The sequence below is a fragment of the Lichenostomus cassidix genome, chromosome 12 (assembly GCF_008360975.1).
Source record: "Lichenostomus cassidix isolate B80296 chromosome 12, HeHo_3.0, whole genome shotgun sequence".
Taxonomy (NCBI): domain Eukaryota; kingdom Metazoa; phylum Chordata; class Aves; order Passeriformes; family Meliphagidae; genus Lichenostomus; species Lichenostomus cassidix.
This window is the reverse complement of record NC_139493.1, coordinates 1,220,404-1,241,894: the sequence shown is the minus strand read 5'-3', so window position 1 is coordinate 1,241,894 and position 21,491 is coordinate 1,220,404. Positions and strand designations below refer to the sequence as shown.

At 54.7% G+C, this 21,491-nt stretch overlaps 1 protein-coding gene and 1 long non-coding RNA gene across 2 annotated transcripts; both read left to right on the top strand.

The window, feature by feature from the left end:
• Window positions 1-1,481: 1,481 nt before the first annotated feature.
• BHLHE40 (basic helix-loop-helix family member e40) lies at window positions 1,482-6,628 on the top strand. Its single transcript, XM_085072226.1, has 5 exons — window positions 1,482-1,751; window positions 1,839-1,908; window positions 2,120-2,227; window positions 2,786-2,909; window positions 3,917-6,628. The coding sequence occupies exons 1-5, from the start codon at window positions 1,672-1,674 to the stop codon at window positions 4,774-4,776; spliced, it is 1,242 nt and encodes a 413-aa protein (XP_084928352.1). The 5' UTR covers window positions 1,482-1,671; the 3' UTR covers window positions 4,777-6,628.
• A 1,081-nt stretch (window positions 6,629-7,709) lies between these two features.
• Window positions 7,710-20,187, top strand: LOC146431515 (uncharacterized). The gene is made up of 4 exons (XR_014854669.1): window positions 7,710-8,102; window positions 9,106-10,329; window positions 10,503-18,148; window positions 19,783-20,187. It is a non-coding gene; the product is annotated as an uncharacterized LOC146431515 (long non-coding RNA).
• Window positions 20,188-21,491: the final 1,304 nt, after the last annotated feature.

Sequence of the window (21,491 nt, the reverse complement as noted above, 5' to 3'; positions counted from 1 at the left end):
CTCCACGTTCAGTGCCAAATCCTCCCTCCTGCTGTCCTGGGACTGCAGCAGCACAGAGACCCTCAGGATCGATGGGCAGATCCTGCCCATGGCAGAGGGGTGGAATGAGATGTCTGTAAAGTCCCTTCCAACCCAAACCATCCTGGGATTCCATGATCCTGGCCGTAATCACCAGGTTTGCAGGCTCAGATGTCAAACACAGAGGACCATATGGAGTGGGACAACCCAAACCTCTGTTTTGTGGAAGTCCCACGTCACTGACACAGTGCTGTGGTGTTCACACTGGAGATGCTGCTGGCAGCTTGTGGAGGAGATTTTGGGGTTTTTCAGAGCTTACATTTATGGGTAGCATCTTTCTGAGACTCTGACTTCCCTTGGGATTCCTTCTGGTAACGACAGGCACCTTCGGCTGGAGGTGAGCCTTAAACAGCCTGTCTCCATCACCCGAATAAAACCTCTCTGTGCTCTCACACACCACCTCCTACCCTCGGATTCCTCCCGAGGTGGAGCAGCCAGGACTGTGCAGGCAATAGAAGCAGCTCAGTGCTGGAGCTCTGCTGTTCCCTTATCTCGGTAAATGCACCTTTTATCAGCTGAGCTTGCCTCTACTTGCTCAGCACTCAGCAGGGAAGTGACCACGGCCCTTGAGGAGAGCTCTGCCTTGGCAGGTACACACATCCCATTATCACTGCTCCGTGTTGTGTAACTGCTGGCACCCAGGGGCTGGCACGGGCATGGGAACTCATGGAATGGGCTGCGTTGGAAGGGACCTTAGAGTTATCATCCAGTGCCACCCCTGCCACGCACAGGGACACCTTCCACTAGACCAGGTTGCTCCATCCAGCACTTCCAGGGATGGGGCAGCCACAGCTTCTCGGGGAACCTGTGCCAGGGCCTCGCCATCCTCACGGGGGAGAACTTCCTGCTGATCATAAAATCACGGACTGGTTTGAGTTGGAAGAGACCTTAAAGCCCATGTCCTTCCAGCACCCTGCCATGGGCAGGGATGGACACCTTCCACTAGAGCAAGTTGTTCCAAGCCCTGGACACCCTCAGGGGTGGAGTCCTAACTTCCCTGAAGTCCCTAATTTCCCCGCAGCATCGCCATTCCCCCAGAGCCACATTTTAGCGATTCTCACTTATTTTATTTCTTTTCCCCCACTTTTCCAAAGTTCTGCCGCTGCAGGTTTCTCCTGGTCCGTGTTTTTGGGTCCATGTCCGTGTCGCTATGGGGGTGATTTTTTTTTCCCCCCGATCTGGGGAAGCGGCAGCGGTACTGCACGGCGCGGTATGGCACGGAGCGGCACGGAGCAGCACGGAGCAGCACAGAATGACACGGAACGGCACGGAGCAGCACGGAGCCGCTCGGCCCAGCCCCGCCGCGCCGGGACACACGTGCGGGGGGGCCCTGCCCCCGGCCCCGCCTCCCCCCGCGCCGCCGCCACGTGAGGCTCATGTGACGGCGGGGCGGGGGCGCCGGGGCCGCCAGACGTGCCGGCGGTCACAGGGCTCCGCACGTCGCTCCCGTCCACCCACTCGCCCGCATTTAACCCGGCCCGCGGCCGCCCGCCGCTCCTCAGCCCGCGCGGCGCGGGCGCGGCATGAGCAGCGGCAGCGGCACCGGCATCGCCCGCAGCCCCTGAGCGCCCGCAGCGCCCCGAGCGCCCCAGCATGGAGCGCATCCCCAGCGCGCAGCCCCCGCCCGGCTGCCTGGGCAAGCTGCCCGCCCTGGACGGCGGAGACCTGCCGGGGTAAGCGGGGCTCCGGGGGGCTCGGGGGGAGCGGCCCCGCCGGCTCCGGGACGGGGCTAACGCGCTGCTCTCCTCTCGCCCGTGCAGGCTGGACTTCGCGCACATGTACCAGGTGTACAAGCCCCGGAGAGGCTTGAAGAGGAGCGAGGACAACAAGGTAAATGGGGGGTGACGAGGTAAATTGGGGGTTAACGGGGCAAATTGGGGGTTAACGGGGTGAGTCGGCCGGAGCGCGCCCGGCGGTGGCTGTGACAGCTCCCGGGCGGGATGTGCCGCTCCCGGGCGGGATGTGCCGCTCCCCGGGACGCTCGGGACGGGAGCAGAGCTGGGCGCTGTCCCCCCGCTGACCCGCTGCCCTGGCCCCGCAGGAGACATACAAGCTGCCGCACCGGCTGATCGAGAAGAAGAGGCGCGACAGGATCAACGAGTGCATCGCGCAGCTGAAGGACCTGCTGCCCGAGCACCTCAAGCTGACGGTAGGTGCGGGCGGCGGGCGGACGGACGGGGCAGCGGCTCCCCCGCGGCCAGCTCTCTGCTGCCGCTTCCCCGCGGCTTTGGGCTGCTGTTTTGTTGGGGGTGGTTTTTTATGTTGTTTGTTTTGGTTTGTTTGTTTTTTGGGTTTTTTTCTACTCCGCGGTGCCGCACGCCCGGGCAGGCTGTAAGCGCATCCCAAACTTCCCCGGGAGCTGCGGATCCCTGCGGGAGCTGCCCGCTGGATTCCCTCTCCGCTGCCGGGCGAGAGGAGCTCCCAGCCGGGCTCGCCGGGCTCCCTCGGGCTCAGGTCACGGTGCCAGCAGGGGCAGCAGAACCGATAAATAAAAGGCTTGTCTCCCAGCTATGCGGCTGGTCTGAAAGTACCCGCGGGGTTTCGTGAGAGCCTTTTCTGGTGCCTGCTTTTTAACTAATTTCCGTGGAATGATGTCAGTGACAGTCCTGCGTGCTCGGGATCCCACGGTGTCCATCCTCCCGCGGCTCCCTGGGCTCCTGCCGTGGCCGAGGCTGCAGCGGGTGCCAACCTGTCCCTGTGCTCCCAGACTCTAGGCCACCTGGAGAAGGCTGTGGTTCTGGAGCTCACCTTGAAGCACGTGAAGGCACTGACCAACCTCATCGAGCAGCAGCAGCAGAAGATCATCGCTCTGCAGAACGGTTTGCAGGCGGGTGAGTGTTCCCACGGCAGGGTGAGAAGCTGTGTGTGTGTGATGGACTTCCCTGGGGAACCTGTGAAATGCGGTTGTGACACCTTGTTCCCGGCAAGGGAGGAGACAGGAATTCTGGCCTTTCATTGCTGTCATTTTCTCAGGCTTTGTTTATGAGCTTTCGCAAAAAAAAGATGCATTGCTCAAGGTGGTCAGTGCAGAGTGACCTGGGGCTTGTTTGAAATGAAATTGGATTTTAGGTAGCTTTAGTTAGAGCCCAGGTTTGCTGTGAGGTTGTCTCCAAAGCCATTTGACTCTCCCCATTTGTGTTTGTGAGCTTTAGAGAACCCAGTCGGGTTTATTTGGTTGTTTTTCTCTGGAAATAGATATAAATCTGCTTTCTACACACACCTTTTTAAGTTTCCTTATAAGCGAGCTAGCCTGTGCTCTGCAGGCGGAGGGGACCCTGTGCTTCAGCTTATCAGCCTCAGATGCACTTCCTCCTGCTGTTTTCACATGTGGCACTCACGTGAATCTGATACAGTAAACCCGAATTTTTCGGAGGCGCCGTCCCTGCCCCGGCAGCCACAGGGAGTGCAGTGGAGCTGCTGGAGAAGCAGAGTCACCCGGGGCTGGCGGAGCTGCTGGCCCTGGGAGCTCCCTGCCCGGAGCTGCAGGGCGAGGTGCACCCTGCCTTCCCCAGGGGCTTTCCTGGAGAAGCCACAGCGTGACTCACTGCCCTGCTCCGCACTCCAGTACCTGTTGAAGGTGGATCATGCACTAAATACAGAATGAAAAATCAGTCTAAAGCTATTACGTAAAAGTGGACAGGTGGATGTTCCAATGAAAATGTGCATTTCTGCAGAACTCCAGGGATTTCTGTTCAGAGAGTCCAGGCTGGCCATCGCATTTCTCTTGGCTGTGCTGTAACCCAAGTCCAATATCGCCTCCGCTCCGCCTCGGAGATGGAAATGGAACTATTTAGCATGCTGTTAATTTTTAATTTCTTTCTGTTAATGTTTTCCTTAGGTGACCTGTCATCGAGAAACCTCGATTCCAGCCAGGAAATGTTTCGATCCGGTTTCCAGATGTGTGCCAAGGAAATGCTGCAATACCTGGCAAAGCACGAGAACGGCAAGGAGCTGAAGTCGTCGCAGCTGGTCAGCCACCTGCACCGGATGGCCAGCGAGGTGCTGCAGGGGGGGGTCACCCGCAAGGTTGGGGACATCCCTCCCAAAATGGTGGACTTGAAGGAGAAGCCGGTGGCCCTGGGCGCGGCGGGCGAGGGCCACGGCAAGAACTGCGTGCCCGTGATCCAGCGGACATTCGCTCACTCCAGCGGGGAGCAGAGCGGCAGCGACACGGACACGGACAGCGGGTACGGGGGCGAGCTGGAGAAAAGCGACTCCAAACCGGAGCAGCCCTATTTCAAAAAGGATACCGACCTCAAGTACGCTGTCCAGGAGAGAATAAGCTCTATTAAGCAAGAGACTGAGGACCCGCCGGCCAAACGGAGCAGGCTGGAGTCGCCGCAGGACGAGGGCCCTTTTGGCAGTGACATGATGGGCTCTTCCAGCAGCTTCCTGGGCCCCCACGCTCACCAGCCTCCCCTGTGCCTGCCTTTCTACCTGATCCCGCCGTCCGCCACCGCCTACCTGCCCATGCTGGAGAAGTGCTGGTACCCGGCCTCGGTTCCCGTGTTGTACCCCAGCCTCCCGGCCTCTGCCGCAGCGCTGACGGGCTTCATGAACCCCGACAAAATCTCCCCCCCTCTGCTGATGCCCCAGAGACTCCCTTCTCCTGTCCCGGCCCATTCCCCCATCGACTCCTCGGCTCTGCTTCAAGCTTTGAAGCAGATTCCTCCTTTGAACTTGGAAACCAAAGACTGAGCGCAGTGTGACTGGTTTACTGGTTTTTCTCTTTTTCTCTTTTTTTTTTTTTTTTTTGTTTGAGAGACTGTTTCACTTTTATATATTGGCTGGACTGAGGTGTGGGGACGAGGTTCACTGCGCGTAGGAAGCTAAATCCCCTTTTCTCTGACTTGTCAGGTAGCTTGGAGAAGGATGAAGGATGTGCCCAGTTTAGCAATTCACAACTACTTCCAAAAGATTAAAGAAGGGTTTTGTGCTTCACCCCTTCCCTTCTTCCCTCTCCACATCTACAGATCAACAGTTGACTCGGTCAGCTGCGAATCTATTGCAAAGCTGTGAAGAAATATTCCATGGGGCAGACTTGGTTTGAGGGTCTGTGAATACAAAAACGTGAATATCAAACACGGTACTTCCCTGAACGGCTCTGAAGGCAACGACCCCCTGGCTTGTTGGAGCTGGGCTGGGGTCTGAGTGACCCCAGGCATGGGTGGTGGTGGTGGCAATGCCACCGTGAGAGCAGGAGGAGCAGGGCAGTGGTCACTGCAGGGGCAGCAGTGTCACCAAGAGGAGCAGGGCAGTGGTCACTGCTGGGTGGTGGTGGCAATGCCACCGTGAGTGCAGGAGGAGCAGGGCAGTGGTCACTGTGGGGTGGTGGTGGCAATGCCACCAGGAGTGTGCAAGGAGCAGGGCAGTGGTCACTGCTGGTGGTGGCAATGCCACCGTGAGTGCAGGAGGAGCAGGGCAGTGGTCACTGCTTGGTCACACACAGGTGAGGCAGACCTAGGACAGGTTTCTCTCCACACCTTTGCTGATACATAGATATTTTTTAAGGAACTAAAGGTAGCTGCTGCTTGGAGCTTTCCATGGCGTACATCTAATAAATAAATTAACCTGCGCCCTTCCTGTAACTTGAGCTGCTCGGTCGGGCCGCTCGGGAGGAGCTGTCCCTCGGATCACGTCGCTGGTGGCACCTGGCCCCAGCCTCTGCCGCCGCTGCTGCTCAGGCTCACCGCGTCCCTCGGGAATCTCCGCGGTTTTCCCAGCCCAGCTGCTCCCGGGCGGCTCGGGAGCTCCGTGCCAGAGGGAGCAGTTCAGGCGGAGCCGGCAGCGCCATCCCTGCTGAACTGCCCCGACAGTGCCTTGGAAAATGCACAGGCTGGGATTTTCAAAGGAGTCTAATCCCGGCAGGGTGTGAGCGTCTGGATTCCTCATCTCCTTGGCAAAGCCTGTCCCCATCCCTGTGCTAGGGACAGAGGGGTCGGCTGGTGACACTTGTCCTGCAAACTGCCAGGGGCTTTCTCTGCAGAGGAACATCATCTCCGATTTAGCTTTTTTTAATGAAAAACCCCCAAACTTCACTGCAAAAGGCAGTGCTCTTTGGTGGTTTTTTCCTTCCTGGTTTTGAGAACTGGTGACCAGAACCCCGCTGTCTGGATCCTCATGTCGCCCTCCCGTTGCACCAGCTGTTGAGATGCACTATGCTTGATTGCAGATTGTGTTCTAACGTTTATTTTGTTGTTGGTTTTTTGGGTTTTTTTTTGGTATACAGTTGTTGCCTTTATTTGTAAAATCCTGTTATAAATATATATATTATATAAATATATTAAAAGTTAAAACGTTTCAGATGTCTATTATTTGTATAACTACTTGAGCATAAAGAAGTGAGAAATATGAATGTATTCTTGTTTCTGGGTTGTCTTTTTTTTTTTTTGAAGAGAAGAATATTCTGTTTTTCTCTCGGGAGAGGTACAGTGTTTATATTTTGGAGCTGCCTTCAAGGTGGGATATTGTACATATTTTTATCTTGAGTAAATGTTAAGTAGTTGTTTAAAAATGCTTAATAAAATAATTCTTTTCCTGTGGAAGATAAGGGTTTGCCTCATGTGCTTTGAAATGTTTGAGAAGGATCATTCCATGTGATGTGGTCCAGCAGGGGATGATGAGTGAATGGCACAGGGGGAGTGGGATTTTGGGGTGCAGGGAGGATGGAGAATCTCAGGGTGCAGTGGGGATCTCGGGGTGCAGGGGGAAGTGGGGATCTCCTCCTCCCTCACCCCACAGCTCCTCCACCGTCAGTGCCTGAAGGAGCTCAGGGTCCCATTCCCCCTGTCACCAGGGATATTTATTTATTTTAACTCCCTTGGCACCCTGAGGGATTTTTTTCCTTCCAGACTCGAGGGAGGTGCCAGGAGAGCCTGGCTGGCTTTCCTGCTCTCTCCTTATGTCACGTTGTGCTCCCTGTGTCTGGCATTTGGCTCCTGGGCCCCAAGCTCTGTGGGGAGGAGCTGCCCCTCAGCATGGAGGATGCAGCATCTCTACCTGGAGCAAAATGGACTTGCAAACTGCTTTTGCTTTGCCAGTGCCCTTGATCTGTGTCAGAGGTGCCCCAGGGATGGTGCCCACCGGGCCCTTGAGGCTGAGGGGTGCCAGGGCCAGGTCCTGCCTTTCCTGGAGTGATCCCTGCCACCCCCATGGCCCAGCTGTCCCTGATTTGGGACTTCCAGCTGGCACTGTGGGTGGTGGAGCAGCCTGCTGCCTCTACTCCCAGTGCTGCAAAACCAGCCAGAGGTTAGGGTCCATAAGCCACCGTGGGCTCCCTCCCAGCCTCTCCAGCAGCAGTCCTGGTTCCTGGCCTCCACACGAAATGACAACTACCCCAAACCTCTCCCAAAGGCAGAAGAGGGGTGGTGCAAGAGGATGGGTGGGAGGATTTGGTTTCCCAGTGGTGCTGCCTGTGCGTGGATGGGGCAAGGGAACTTCTGGGAAGGTATTTTGGATTTTCACAGTGCAGGTGAATCACAAAACGTGGGGAGTGGTTGAAGTGTATGACTGGGCCAGCTCAGCTCAGTCCTGGGCTGCAGCATCTCCAGCACCTTGCACAGAGAGGCAGATGCTGCTGTTAGACTGTGGTTAGAATTAGCTTAAAGAAACCTCGGCTTAAGTAATGCTAGAAGAAAATGCTGCTTGGTTTAATGTGTTTGGGGCTTCCACACCTCCCAACGTTCCTGTTAATGTTTGCTTTAATTAGGGCTAAACATTGATCTCTCTGAAGCTCACTGGGACAACCCCATTTGGGGCCAGCATTTGGTGCTCAGTGCAGCAGTGCCTCCAGCCTCGGCACCCCCTGGATTTCTTCTCCTTCCCATGGCTCTGGCTCCCCTTTAGTCCCCATATTCTGACCCCCCTTGTCCTATGGTAGGAGGAGTTACAGGAGTTCCACATCCTCAGTCATGGGGGAAAAAAAATTGCAAAAAAAAGTGGAAGAGAGAACATTTATTCAGGAAGCAGAAGATTATCCCGGGCTGGGGTTTCTCCGCCGCCCTGGCGCGGTGCCAGCGGGACAGGTGAGCTGTGACATTGGGCAGGGGCTGCACCTGCGGTGGCACCGGCTGGGGACCCTGCCAGCCAGCCCAGCGCCCCAGCAGCCTGTCGGTGCCCTGCAGAGCAGCACCCCGCGCCCTGCAGCCCGGCGGGCAGAGGGGCAGCCCGCAGCTCGGGGGATGCTGAGGGGCGATCCCGGCACGGCGCCAGCCCGGGACAGCCCGTGCCGCCCGGCCCGCCGGGCTCTGCTGAGCTCCCGGGACTTGTTTTCATGGTCTCACCCAGCTCTGACCTGCCTCAAATGTTGACACAATGTCACGTTTCCGACTGCAGTCTTTCATGTGCAGCCGGAGGCTAAATACGGCTGCTGGTTCCTGGAAAAAGACGTGCCTGGCACCCTTTCAGCAGAAACCCGATCCCCATGCAGGCTTGGCACAACAGCTGAATAACACGGCAATAACTCTTTCAGCAGCATTTCAACCCATAAATAGGGCTTCCCGAGCGACTTCTTGAAGTCAGACAAGGAGGATACACCGAGTTTTAGCAAAAAAAAAAAAAAAAAAAAAAAAAAAAAGACAAGGAGAAAAAAAAGAAAAGTTGGTGTGGGTGAAGAGCGGGTGAGAGGGGGCAGCAGGGTCAGGCAGATCAAAGGGTGTCGTGGAGGTGCTGAGTGTGGTTTGCTGAGCAGTGAGCAGGAGCACAGGATTGCCTCAAAAGGAAAGAAATGCTCCTGAATTTTTGAATGTCTCGGTCCTGTTTCATACCAGCCCTGTGGAGGCACGGGGAGAGCCTTCCTGAGAGCCAGGGCCTTTCTTAACCCCGGTGAGGACACACAGCCACATAATTTTAGCTTTTCACCACCTGTTTGGAAAGCTCCTATAGCCGAGCGCTGTGGGACTGGATGGTTTTTACAGGCATGTACCCCGGGAGCTGCTTATTTGCATTATGCATGGACCAGGGCCTAAAATAATCTGCAGTGACGCACATTTTTTTTTGCCGTGATTTTTTTTCCCCCCCCTTTTCCAGGACTCCATTTTTCTGAACGTGCCGTGACTTTGGAGGACCACGCATGGTTAGGCAGCCCCGGGGCTGCCGAGGCTCTGATTCAGCACGTCCTGCCGAGGCGGGGGGAGCTCCCTGTCCCCCGGCTGTGACACACGGAGGGAGAAGTGCCCTTGTGCTCCGCCTTGGCTTTCATCTGCAGAGCGTGTAGCTGCAAGTGCGGCGTGTTTACAAATGCAGGCATTGCAAGATCCCTTGAACTGTGTCCTAGTACAAAAGAGGCTTTGAAACGAGAAACACGTTGTCATGGCATGTTCCAGGCCAGCAGCACCAGACTGAACCAGATAATTGCTGTTTCTGCCTCAGCGTGGAAAAAGCAGCAGGTCTTGAGCAAGGCTTTTTTTTTTTTCTTTCCCTTTAGACATTTCGTGTGATGCTCGGGATGGAAGCAGAGGGTTGGGAATGCCCGGGCAGAGGTGGGGTGATCTCCGGAGGGCTGCAGGCAGAATGGCTCTGCCGGGCTCAGTCTGTGTAACCATAGCCCGCTGGGCTGGTGACACTGACCCTCGCTATGTGACACGGGGTGCCCGTGTTTTGTAACCCTGGCTCCTGGCGTGCTGCCGGAGCCGGGAGATGTGGCTCTCGCTGCTCCCTCGTGTTCCAGACCTTTCCCACTGCCCTTCTCTGGGCGGTTCACGGCACTTGAGAACTCTCCCGATGCCTCTCGGTGCCAGTGAGAGCTGCGAGTTGCAGTGAACAGTCCATTGGTGGCCCTGGGCAAAGCACCTCTGCACTGGGAGCACTGGGCTGAGGGGTGCCTGTGCCCTCGTGCCCACACTCCCTGGGCACCACCCTGCTGGGGTGTAAGAAATGGAGCACAAGAGTTCTCCCTATTTTGGAATAATTTATTTCTTAGACATTTGTCTTTCTCCCAGGTGTTTTTCTGCCCCAGGCACATCACTCCATGGAGTCAGTTATTGCTATTACACCCAGTGCCTTTGGAGATGGCCAAACAGGAAAGCTCTGCCTGGGAAGGGTTTTTCACCACATGTACCTCTTTAAAATCTGCAAACCGAGCAGGCTGGGTAACACCACACAGCTGAGGGAAACAGGAATGCCTGGAAATATAAGGCAGATCCCCCAGCTCCTCTTGTGCTTGTTGCTGTCCTGGGGATGGTGGGAGCTGCTTGGGGTCTCTCCTGGCTGGTTGCTCCTGGCATCCAACCCTTTGCACCTGCACAGAGCCAGGTGGGTGTTTGCTGTGCGATGGACCCTTGGTCATCTCAGCACTGCCCATGTCTGTGAGCGTCCATCTGTGGGGTGACAGTGCTGATGGCAAAGGGCTGGGTTGGCCATTACAGCCTTGGCTTGTCCCCAGAGCTCCATTTAACCTCCTCTCTGACCTCTGCTCTTTATTCCAGTACCCAGGATGGGCTCCCACTTGGTTGTTTTGTGAACACCAGCTCAGGCCAAGGAACGATGGCCACAGTCTGTGGTTGCCAGAGCTGTCGCACAAGAGGAATAATTAGTTTCTCTCTGCAACACAGCTTTCTCCTGCCTTCAGCCTGTGGTGCTGCTGGAAGTACAGCAGCATTCCCTCCTCCGTGTGGCTCTCCGGTCGCCTCCGTGCAGTGGCAGTGAGAGAAAAGGCCGAGATCTGCTCTGCTTTGAAAGGACTAATGAATATGCAAACTATTAGGGCTGAAATATTGCTTATCCGCGTCACGGGGTGTGCACGGAGCTCGTGTTTGTGCTGCTGCCTGAGGATGTCTACACCACCAGTGTGCAGCTGAGCAGCTTAGGGAAGATTTAACTCTTATTTCTATTCTTGACACCGAATCGTTAATAAGGTTATGGCCATGTTGGGGGCCTTTCCCAGTGACCTCCTCCCACTGTGGTGGGGCCTGGGGACCTGCTGGTGGGGTTTGACAGCAGCTATTGATCAGGGTAAAGCTCCATCCCGAATGGAAGCAGTTACTGATGATTATCTCCTGGTATTAGTGTGTGTATTGTGAAATTGGTGTGATTTGAGATGAAATGTGTCCTATGGGCATAGGCAACATGTTCTAATGTATTCAGAAATGCCTGGGCTGACGAGCAATTGCTGCTGGTACCACACTGATGAAACCCCAGCTCGCTCTGCTCCCATTGAAATCAGTGGGAGGTCTGTCATTGCCTTCCGTGAGTGCTGGACTGGAGCCAGACTGCACTTCACGGGATGCATTATTCCACAGGATTAGAGAGGCACAGGGAGTGGGATTCCTCTCTCTCAGTGATCTCTGCTGCTTAGATGTTTGCCTTGGAGCTGGCTGGGACATGAAGCACCCAACGTGGTTTTGGTGTCAGCCCAGGGAGGAGATGAGGGGTGGCTGCTCCCAAAGGTCAGCCAAGGCTGGGGTGCTGCTCTGGGGCTGCAGTGAAATGTGAGGGGCTGGGCAGCCCCCCTTGATCCAGAACTCCTGGTGGCATGGGGACACAGCTGGCAGGAGGCAGGGTTCTCAGGAGCATTGCCTGTACCAAGTGTTTGAGCCATCAGTGCTGGAGTCCTGGGTCAGGAATGAAAAACCCCAATCCTGCCCAGGCAGCCTCAGAGGGGCCCTGGCTCTGCACACACTGGTCAGGAGGTGGCTGGGGAGGGGATTTCTCAGGTTCTTGATTTCAGACAAACGTTTGACCTCAAAGAGGTGCTGGCTGCTCCGGGGCTGAATTCCCCTGTGGGGTGGGAGGCTGATCCAAGCACCTCTCATGGCCATCCCAGCCCCACACTGGCCCCATGGCCGAGCCTTTGGGTGGAGAATGACTCAGGGCCCCGTGCAGGGAGGGGGTGGCAGTGACCCCCCCAGTGCTGCTGGGCAACTGAAGCAATCTGTTTATCATGGAAAAACTGCTCTTTGCAGCAATTCAAACGGAAACTTCCCAGAATGAGTGTTGCAGAGCTTTCCCCTTGAATCACCGGGCCTCCCAGGAGCCGCTTTCTAAGACGATGCCCTTGGGAAAGCTGTCACCGGCCTTGCGGTGCGTGGCAATTCCCTCCCGGCAGCACAGCTGGACTCAATCCCTCCTCGGGCCATTCCCATCGGAACAGTGCCTTTCCCCAGGCGGAACAGACACAGGGCCGCCAGCACAGAGGTGTCCCACGAGCTGCTGGTCAGCCCTGCCACCCTGTGCCAGTGCTGGCAGGCTCTGGGGTGATGGCACTCCCAGCTTGGGGACCAGCCTGGGCTGGAGGCTCCCACAGCAGCACCCGCTGCCCTCTCGCCGGGCTCTTTGCCTGTTTTCCCTTCCCTCTGGCTGCCCATCACCCTTTCCGTGGCTGAAATGAGTGTCCAAAGGTCACGGGGAATTCAGCCGCTGCCCGCCGCTCACGCAGCCGAGTGAATAAGGAGTGAGTGAGCGTGTGACGCCTGACTCGGTCAGCTCCCGAGGGTGCTGTGCATCCCGTGCTGCCGCGGCCGTGCCGCTGGTGGGGGGCACGGAGCCCCTGTGTCACCCCGGTGTCACCCAGCGAGCCGTGCCCGCCGCTCAGGCTCCCCAGGGATGCTCCGGGCAGCGGGCAGGGCAGCGGGCAGGGCAGCGGGCACTCCGCCCCCGCCGCGGGGCGTTTCCGGGCCAGTGTAACCACAGCTGTGTGTAAGCTCTGAGCTGTCAGCCCGGCAGATTGGGGAGAGATAGGGACGGGCTGCGTGTCGCAAGGGGTGGGAGGCCACCGAGGCAGGCAGGGAGGGCAGGTTATGGCACCCCGGTGATGCCACCGCCGCCCTGGGAGCGAAGCTGCCGGGGACTTTGATACATTTATTCCTGTCATCCCCGCGGTGCTTGTCCCCATAGTAACAGAGCAGGCTGGCACTGCAGCGCTCAGTGACATCTCCTGTCCCCAGGGAGAACCAAGGACCTGCGTGGTCTGTATCCCCAGCTCCTCGGTGGCGCACACCAGCCCAGGGACAGCTTTCCTGCGCTTCAGAGCGTGACAGATTTTCACTGTTTCTGCAGCCCCGGGAAAGCAAAGAGCTGCTGGCCGAGAAGGGGAGGCGTGGGGCTGCGCCAGGGCCTCTCTGGGGTGAGGGCTGGCTGGTGGCACATCCCTGTCCCCAGGACGTGCAGCAGCAGCAGGACATCTGCGGTGGCAGGGCCAGGCTGTGCCGCACGTGTGAGGAGCACGAGCCCGCTGCTGTGTGCAGGTGAGGCACCAACCACAGAGGGGTTTTCCTGCAGCCAGCTCCGGCAAACCTGGGCACTTGAGGGCAGGAGGCATCTGCAGCGCGAGCTTTTTGAACCCAGCAGCGAGGCAAAGGTGGTTTTAAGGAGACCGGCAAGACAGAGATCTCTGCTCAGATCCTGGAGCCGCTCGGAAGATGAGTCAAAGGATTCCTGAAACAATTAGAGCTGTGAGGTGCAGCAGCAACAGCACATCCACTGTCAGCAGCTCTGCCAGGCGCCCTCGGCCAGCTGTTCGTGCTTTCCCTTTAATAAGGCATATTAGGCAATTTCCCATTAAAAATGTTTATGGGAATATATAAATATTCACTTATACAGAAGTTGCCTGGCCCTTTGTGTGCAGAGCGGTGGTGAGAGTGACTTGAATTGTTATAAATCCATCAAGAAAGCTTGATATGGATCCCTGAGCATGGTGAGCTGGATGTGTTGGAGCTCTCCCGGGGACTGAGTCCTCCAGGTGCTGGGATAGGACGCCTCGCTCCGTGGGACAAAGTGCCCCACCGAGCAGGATGAGGCCACCACAGGGCTGCGTCACGTCCCTTGGTGCCCAGCCACAGGCGCTGTGGGCAGGGTTTTCCCTCGTGTGATTTCCCGATGGTCGCAGGAAGAGCTTGCACAGACCCGATCTGGATTTAATCAAAGGAATTTTTTTTTTTCATTTGCTGTCTTATGCACTGACCACCAAACCACATCCTTCAAGCCTGGGCCCAGCACAGTGAAACAAAAACTAGCAAAAACTAGGCCAGGGCTTCTTGCTATATATTTTTTTTTCTATCTTTCTTTTCACTTAGTGCATCAGTTTGGTGCAAAGCTGGCACACACCTCTCCTCCAGCCCCTCTGCTCCCACACAGCCCCCTCCCAGGGTAGCCTGGCATTTCCACCCCTGAGCAAAGCACTTGCAGTTCCACGTGAAACCTGGGAAGTATCCAGATTATGTGCACTGAGCACAGCGTCAGTGGGGAGCGAATACAGAGGAATAATGAGTAAGGACATGCTGGCAGACCATGCTATCACCTAATAAGGGACAAGGTGGGGACTGTCCTTGGCTTTAAGCAGCTGAGTGTGGTGCAGCCTGACTGTGGGATCAGAGGGGCTCTGATGAGCCCCCGGTGCTGGTGGGAGCAGTGGCCACAGTGTGACACCATCCCTGGCAGCATCCCACAGCACCCAGTGGCGAGGTGCCTGCGTAGGGAAGTTCTCACGTTTACAGAACAGAGAGCAGCTTTATTGTTGTATTTTGCAAACCAAAACCAGCCGGGAGTTTCTGAAGCGTCTGCCATCCCCGCAGAGAGCTGTTTAGTCATGCCTGGTGTGTGTGCATGTGAGACAGTGAGGGGAGGGAGGCTCGAGGACTTTGCAAAGATTAAAGATTTATGCTGACCCTTGAATCTGATCCAAGGCTACTAATCTGCCCTGATCCTATCATCTGCTCAGGGTGGATCTATTTCACTTTCCTTTATGGTACTCCTGACTCATTCCACTCCCACTCCAGGCCAGTCCAGTGGGAATGGGAAGTGCTACCACATATTTGTTTGGGTTTGCATTTAAAGCTCTGGACCTGTAGTGGGTGCAGCTCATAAAGGAAACCAGTGTGGATAAGATATGGGTGAGCTGAATGCTTGGAAACCACTCCCAAACACAAGCTGAAGTGGTTTGAAATCAAGGTGGAGTGATGTACTGAAGGCACAATAGGTGGCAGCTACGCCCAGCGTGTGAGAAAGGCATTTAAATCCAAGGTGGTGAGGCAGGCAGGGCATCCCGCCTGCTTCCGACAGCACAGCCCGTGCCTTGCAGGGTCTGCAGTGCCAGGTGTGACCTCCCCAGCAGGGAACTGGCTGCCCACCCTCCATCTGCCCACCTGCCCTCTGGCTCTGTGCTCTGCACCCCAGTGAGACCCTCTGTGGGCCTGCAGGAAGCTGTGCCAGGGGTTCTGCTCCTGCCCTGGCACTGCTGCACCTGGGACATGGCTTGTTTGTGCTCCATCACCCTGTGCTGAAAGGTTCCCGATGGCTGCTGGGGCTTTGGTGTAAAAAACGTGTGGAGAAGAACACAGACCTGATTTTTTTGGAGGGGAGAATAAATCTCCTCTGCCTTCATAATAAAAAATTGTGTGGTAGAAAGAGAAATAGGAGCTTTCCACCTCCCAGCTCTTCTCTGCTGCAGCCACACGTGTCTGGAGGAAGGCTGGGGATGCCACAGCAGCCTGGCCTGCGTGCCAGCCGGGCTGGGGATGGATAACACCCACCAGGCACCGCCGGCAGTCCTGGGCAGACAGGCAAACAGGATCAGTCAGACGGGCCTGGCCCGTGGCTGAACTGACCAGGAGATGGAGTGTGGTATATCCTATTTCAGATCCCCTGGGACATCCTGTTCTCCTGATAACTGATGATATGTAAATATAGCAAATGCAAAGCCAGGCACTTTCCTAGGGTGCCCGGCCCAGGCTGCATATAGAACAGGGCTGAGCCCCAGCGGCGCACTTGGAAACACCCATGTGCAACTGCGACACAGGCATCAGGCTTTATTTTTAGTTGAAAATGAAGTTCCTGTTTGTAAGGCCAGAAGGGTTACAGGAAAAAAATGATGAAGTGGGATCATTTACTGCTATTTTCTTTTCACGTGTCCTTCCTTCCTTCCTCCCTCCTGAGAAATGGGATGTAGCACATCGCTATTCCAGGCTGCAACGTTGGCTGGTTCCTGCTCCCTCCGAAGAGCCCCATTAAGCCTTGTGTAACAAAAGGCTCCATCCTCCCAGCCCCGCCAATTACCCCTGATTCCTATTGCTACACGGAGGCGCTTATCTCACGGAAATGAACCGCCGGCCTCGCTGACTCGCACCTCCTTTCTCTCCCAGCGGAGTTTTGGGCTGCCCCAGCCAGCCGGGGTGACGGGCAGGGCATGGGGATCCCTCCCTGGCTCATCAATCCCTCTCCTCCCCGCGCCGCTGAGCAGACCCGGCAGCCATGGGATTGAAGGAAACAATGGGAAGTATTTGGTCAGGTCAGCCAAAGGAGCCTCTTTAATGAGCAAAGCCGAGCACTAATTAGTCTGGTGTGCAGCCCCTTGCCCCATCCCCGGCCCTGCGGTTCTCCTTCAGGCGGGGTCACCGCGCAAGGGGAGCCGCAGGGATGAGTTTGGCAGGTGCCCACGTGTTTTTCTCCTTTCCCTGCCCTGTTAGGGAAAGGTAATCCCGAGCTGACAGGAGGGAGGCTGTGAGCTGCTGACGGGAATTCCCAGCTGAGAGCTTTGGAGAGCGGTGGGAGCTTTGGCGTATGGATTAGGTTGCTTATATATACTATAGTGTGAAGGAAACGGGCGGTTTTGCTAATTCCCTTGCACTTTGGTTTAATAAAGTAGGATTTGTCTGGTGGGAAAGTGTAACAGTGGGATTTGAGCTGTGTGAGTCTCATGACTGGTGCTCGCCTGGCTGGGTGGGAAGCAGGGAAGCATCGATTGCATTCTGTCTCTCCTGTGTTCTCGTGTTTTTAAACATGATTTGAGTGCCCACAGCTTCGGATGAGCTTCATTTGGGATTAGGTTTATTTTAAAAAGCCATATGCAGATACTTGCACTGAATTCTGTTTTCCAGAACTGCAGTGCCCTGTGTCTGAGGAGAACCAGGACTGCTTGGTTGGTCAGTGCCTTGTGACAAAGACTCACATAAACTGAGGGAGGATAAAGAGGGGGTGGCCAGGACACAGAGGGAGAAGGGGCAAGTTAATATCTGGTACCCTCTGTAGGGAAATGAGATCCTTCTGCATTGGGTGTTAATGAGAAAAGCCCCAGTGGAAATTTAAAATCTGGATCTGCACCAAATCCTGAAGGTTCAGGGAGTTTAGGACATGGAGTTCGGTCCATTCCATCACTCATCAGAGCTGTCTGCAAAATTCACATCCCAATACTTTTTTCCAGTCATAAATTCTGCCAAAGATGTGTGCTCGGATGCGAGATATTTTTCTTCTTTTTCATCCCTTTTTCTAATTTAATTTCCAGACCTAAATCAAAGTTTTCCGTCTCGCACTTCCAGGAGCTGGGATGCCTTGTTTGCAGCTGGGAAGCTTTGCTGTGCAATGTGGTGTGTTGAGGTGCTGGAAAGGTTCACCTGCCTGCAGGTGACCAAGTGAAGGGGAGGCCTTGGGGTCAGGCATGGAGCTGCTTTATTGCTAGAGCCCAAGTTTTGGGATGTGCTAGTGAGCAAATCATTACAGTGCTCCTACCCTTCTTTCCCTCATTATTAAGAGGATAAAACCTAAGCCATTACTGGGATATGCACAAATATGCTACTGATGAGGGCCCTGAGCAACCAGGCAGATTTTCTGAGCAGCCTTGAAGCAGCAAGGCACAGCAGCCACATGCTGGGCTCTCCCTTATTCTTATTCTTTTCTGTTTTCTTGGGTGTACAATAAGAGCTAATCAAAGTGATGCTCTCCAGCAGGCTTTTGTGTATAGCATTACAACAAAATCCTAAATTCCCTTTCCTGCTCATGCATACAAAGCAGGAAGAGCTAGGATGGCTGCAGACTATTTTCAGATGATTTAGCCAAGGAGAAAATAACTGGATGGCTGGAAGAAGGAGCGTTTGATAGGAAATAACCTTGAAGCACAGCTCTGACATGATGGCATGAGGTGCCCAGTTCCCGGACATGGCTCTGCTCCATGAAATGCCAACAGGGAATGCGACTTCCAGAGGAGATGACAAAGGACAATACAGACAACCAGAGGACCCAAAATCCAATGCAAAAGAGACTGCAGAGCGGGCTGAGTGCTCCCTTCTGCTCCTGGTTTCAGCACTGACATACATGAAGATCCCCCTGCTCGGTTCAGAATTCTCAGCAGGTGCTGAGGCAACAGGTAGTGCATTTGGCTGGTGTAAATCAGTGCAGCTCAGCTGACTGAGCTCATGGGATGTTGTTTGTACCTGTAGATGTGTTACTTCTTCCCCACTAAAGGCAAAGGCATCACCTGGGATTTGCCCGTTGCACGTGGAGCAGGTTGGATGCTCCCTCACCACAAGGGGAGAATGTGGGAATCAGAATGATATCTCTGACAACACTGGGAACAACCCCCGGAGATGTTCCCACCAGGCAGGCTGGGGCTCACATGGGACACTGCTGTTCCTACTGTCTATCTCTTATGAACAGCTCACTGCTGATAACATCCCTTGGTTTGGATTTATTCCGATCAATAGAGAGGAAGATTTGCTGGGCCCTGCGATGCCCATGTGCCAGGGGAGGGCTGGGGTGTGGGTGTTGGCACTGCCAGGCCAGGGAGCCCAGCCCAGGGAGAGGGAGAGGGTGAGGAGGAAGGTGAGGACACATTTAGAAACTTCGGGCAAGAAGGACGGTTTTGGTGAGGCTGCATCCCCCTCTGCTGGAAAATCCAAGCAAAAGCAGCAGAGCAGCCTCTGCCCAAGGAGAAAACTCGAGAGAAAAAGGGAAATTAATGTGCAAAGAGCCCAGGTGAGGCCCGGGGTCCCTGGGACTCGCAGGGACATCGCAGCAGCCAGTTTGGGCTCTACTGGGGGTTCACCCCATGCCCATCACAATGAGAAGGCTCTTGCTGGGGACAAGAGAAATTTCTGGGCTCTGCAGAAATTGGGACCACATCACATTGTGCCAGGCACAATCCCACTTCCTGTCATAGCACTGGGTAAGTGAGGCAAGGGCAGCAGCCGATGCCGTGGGTCAGAACGGTCCTGACAATGTGGCAGGGTCTCACAGCAGGCAGAGAATCATCACTGGAACTAAACAGAATTGTACAGACAAGCTCAATGCTTTGGTGCTGGGTTCAGAGCTGCCTTGTAGCCCAGGTGGGGCTCAGGAGCCACGGCTGATGGGCATGAGCTGCAAAACACCTCGGTGGGACTGAAATACATTTGGCAACCTGTGGGCACTGGGCTTTGTCAGGAAGGGGCTGCAGCACTGTCTGGATCTTGCCTGGCAGCTGGGAGAGAGCTCTGCTTCAAACCAGAGGCTGGAGAAAATGCCTGCTGTGGCCTGGCACTGTGTGCATGGTCCCTGGGTGGGCAGCTGATGCCTCAGTTTAACCAAGGAGCTCCAAGAAGTCCCTGCTGTGGCCTTCCCATGATCCTGCTCCCTCTGAATTTGGTCATACAGGTGTCTGTGCAGAGCTGGAGCCCAGGGCCCTGTGCCTGCCTTTCAGAGCCTCACTTGGAGGCTGTTTGTGCTTAGACTGGAAGAATGGGTTTGTTTCCTCTTAGATTTAAAATCTAAATTACAGAAAGGGTGAAATGCGGTGACTGGGCTGGCCAAGGCCCTGACTGTGCACTAAATCTGCAAGCGTGGGCCTGGCTTTTGCACAGGGGCCTCTGCAAGTGCCAAGGTCACTGCTAATAAATCTGGCTGCAGGACCAGGAGAATTTATTTAAACTTACTGCTAGCAGCAGACTCCTTTTTAACTATCTTTATTTTTTTTCCCCTGCTCCCTTCTGCTGATTCATGCTCCTGCTTCTTTGCCACTGGGAGACGCCAGCATTCCTGAAGGTCATCACTTGCACGCAGCAGCTCATGCTGTGGAGTGTTTGCCAGCACCTACGAAACTGAAATGCTAAAGCAACTGCCATCATTTATATTTTCCCTGGCAGTGACAGACAATCGCACAGCTTGCCAGCTGCCGAGCTGCCACGTTTCCAGCCTTGGAGATTACTGCAAGGTGAAGGAGGTGCATGAAAGATGATGCCTCCCAATGAACCTGATACCAGGTCAGCTCGAGATTAGGATTTTCGTCTGGGCTCACCTGCAGGCAGTCTCCTTAGAGACATGGAAACCTCAGTGTCCAAGCATGCACCCCTCTGACTTACACCCAAACCGTTCTGTCACCCTGTGATCCCGTGACTCTGGGAAATGAGATACTCGTGCTCACGTCAGCTTTCACGCAGGAGTCATGCTGCTGCCTGCCCCAGGTCCCTGGGGAAGCAGGGCTGTGCTGCCCTCACTGCCACCTCCCTCCCTGCCATTCTCTGTCTCTCTCCCCACTGGGAAGACTCAGTGCTGTCCTGGGCTGCGGAAAGAAGGAGGATTTTAAGGCATGCTGGCAGTGTGCAAACATCTCTCAGAAAATAAGTTATGGTTTAATTTTCATGGTGTGTCTCCCTCTTCATAGCAAAGGAATACTTCTGGTTTAGCTCAAGCAATAACTGACACACTTATGTTTCAGAAAAGAAGTGAGAAAGACAGAGAAATCCTTTATTTTCTTCCTCAGGTTCTTTAGTGACTATTTATGCTGGAGGCAGTACCAAAAGTCCTGTACAAAATGACAGGAAAACAGGCTGTGGCAGGTTTAGGAACCAGTTCTTTAATGTCCATCTCTTTAGAGGTGACCACTAACCTTACCCTTTCCTTTAAGAGTCTGTAACATAAGATGAAACGTATCTTGTATCCGCTATCATCTGCCGCTGTTCCTTTTGAAATTATTTTGAGTGGGCCTTGAAAGAGCAGAGCTGGAAAGAGCCCCCAGCTGCCTGCTGGCACTGCAGAGCAAGGCTCCAGTTTGCCCTCACACTCCTCAGATTCCCCAGATCCAAGAGCTTCTTCCTCCCTTCACAAGGGAGGATCCTGACTGGGAGGCACCCCCAGTCTCTAAGACATTTTACCAATACCCAGCTGAATCCCTGGAAGAAAATCAGCATCCAAACGAACCGAGGGCACTAACAGGGCATGTGTGTTTGCCTCCCTAAAGCACGGATCGTGAGCAAGCAGGAAAACACGATCTCAGAGCAATATTGTCAATATTTTTGGCTGCAGCTCCTTGCTCAGCAGCAGGGGAGGTGCCACACAGCAGGCGTCTGTAACTCATCAAATCAATTAGCTCCTTTGTCTGCGGGAGGAGTCGTTAGCCAAAGACAAATTAAAGGAACGTCCAGTAAGATATTCTATTCTGAGAGGAGCTGTCCTATTTTCTCATACTAATGACAGGCTCCAAAATCTATGCACAACTTAGCTCGTTATTAGAACTAATTGGTGCCAGGCATTCCATCCTCTCTGATAGGGCTAACCATGGGGATGAAATTTTTTGAGTTAATGAACCAGAGAATGGATTAAGAACTTTCAAAGTGCAGTTCATATCACAGCTTAATTGGAAGGAGTATATTAGTTGGCTTTTTTATGGATACAAAGGAAAGGCATGTTTTGGGGTGGAAAAGCACATGCACAAATGCCTTCCCTGCCACGGGGGA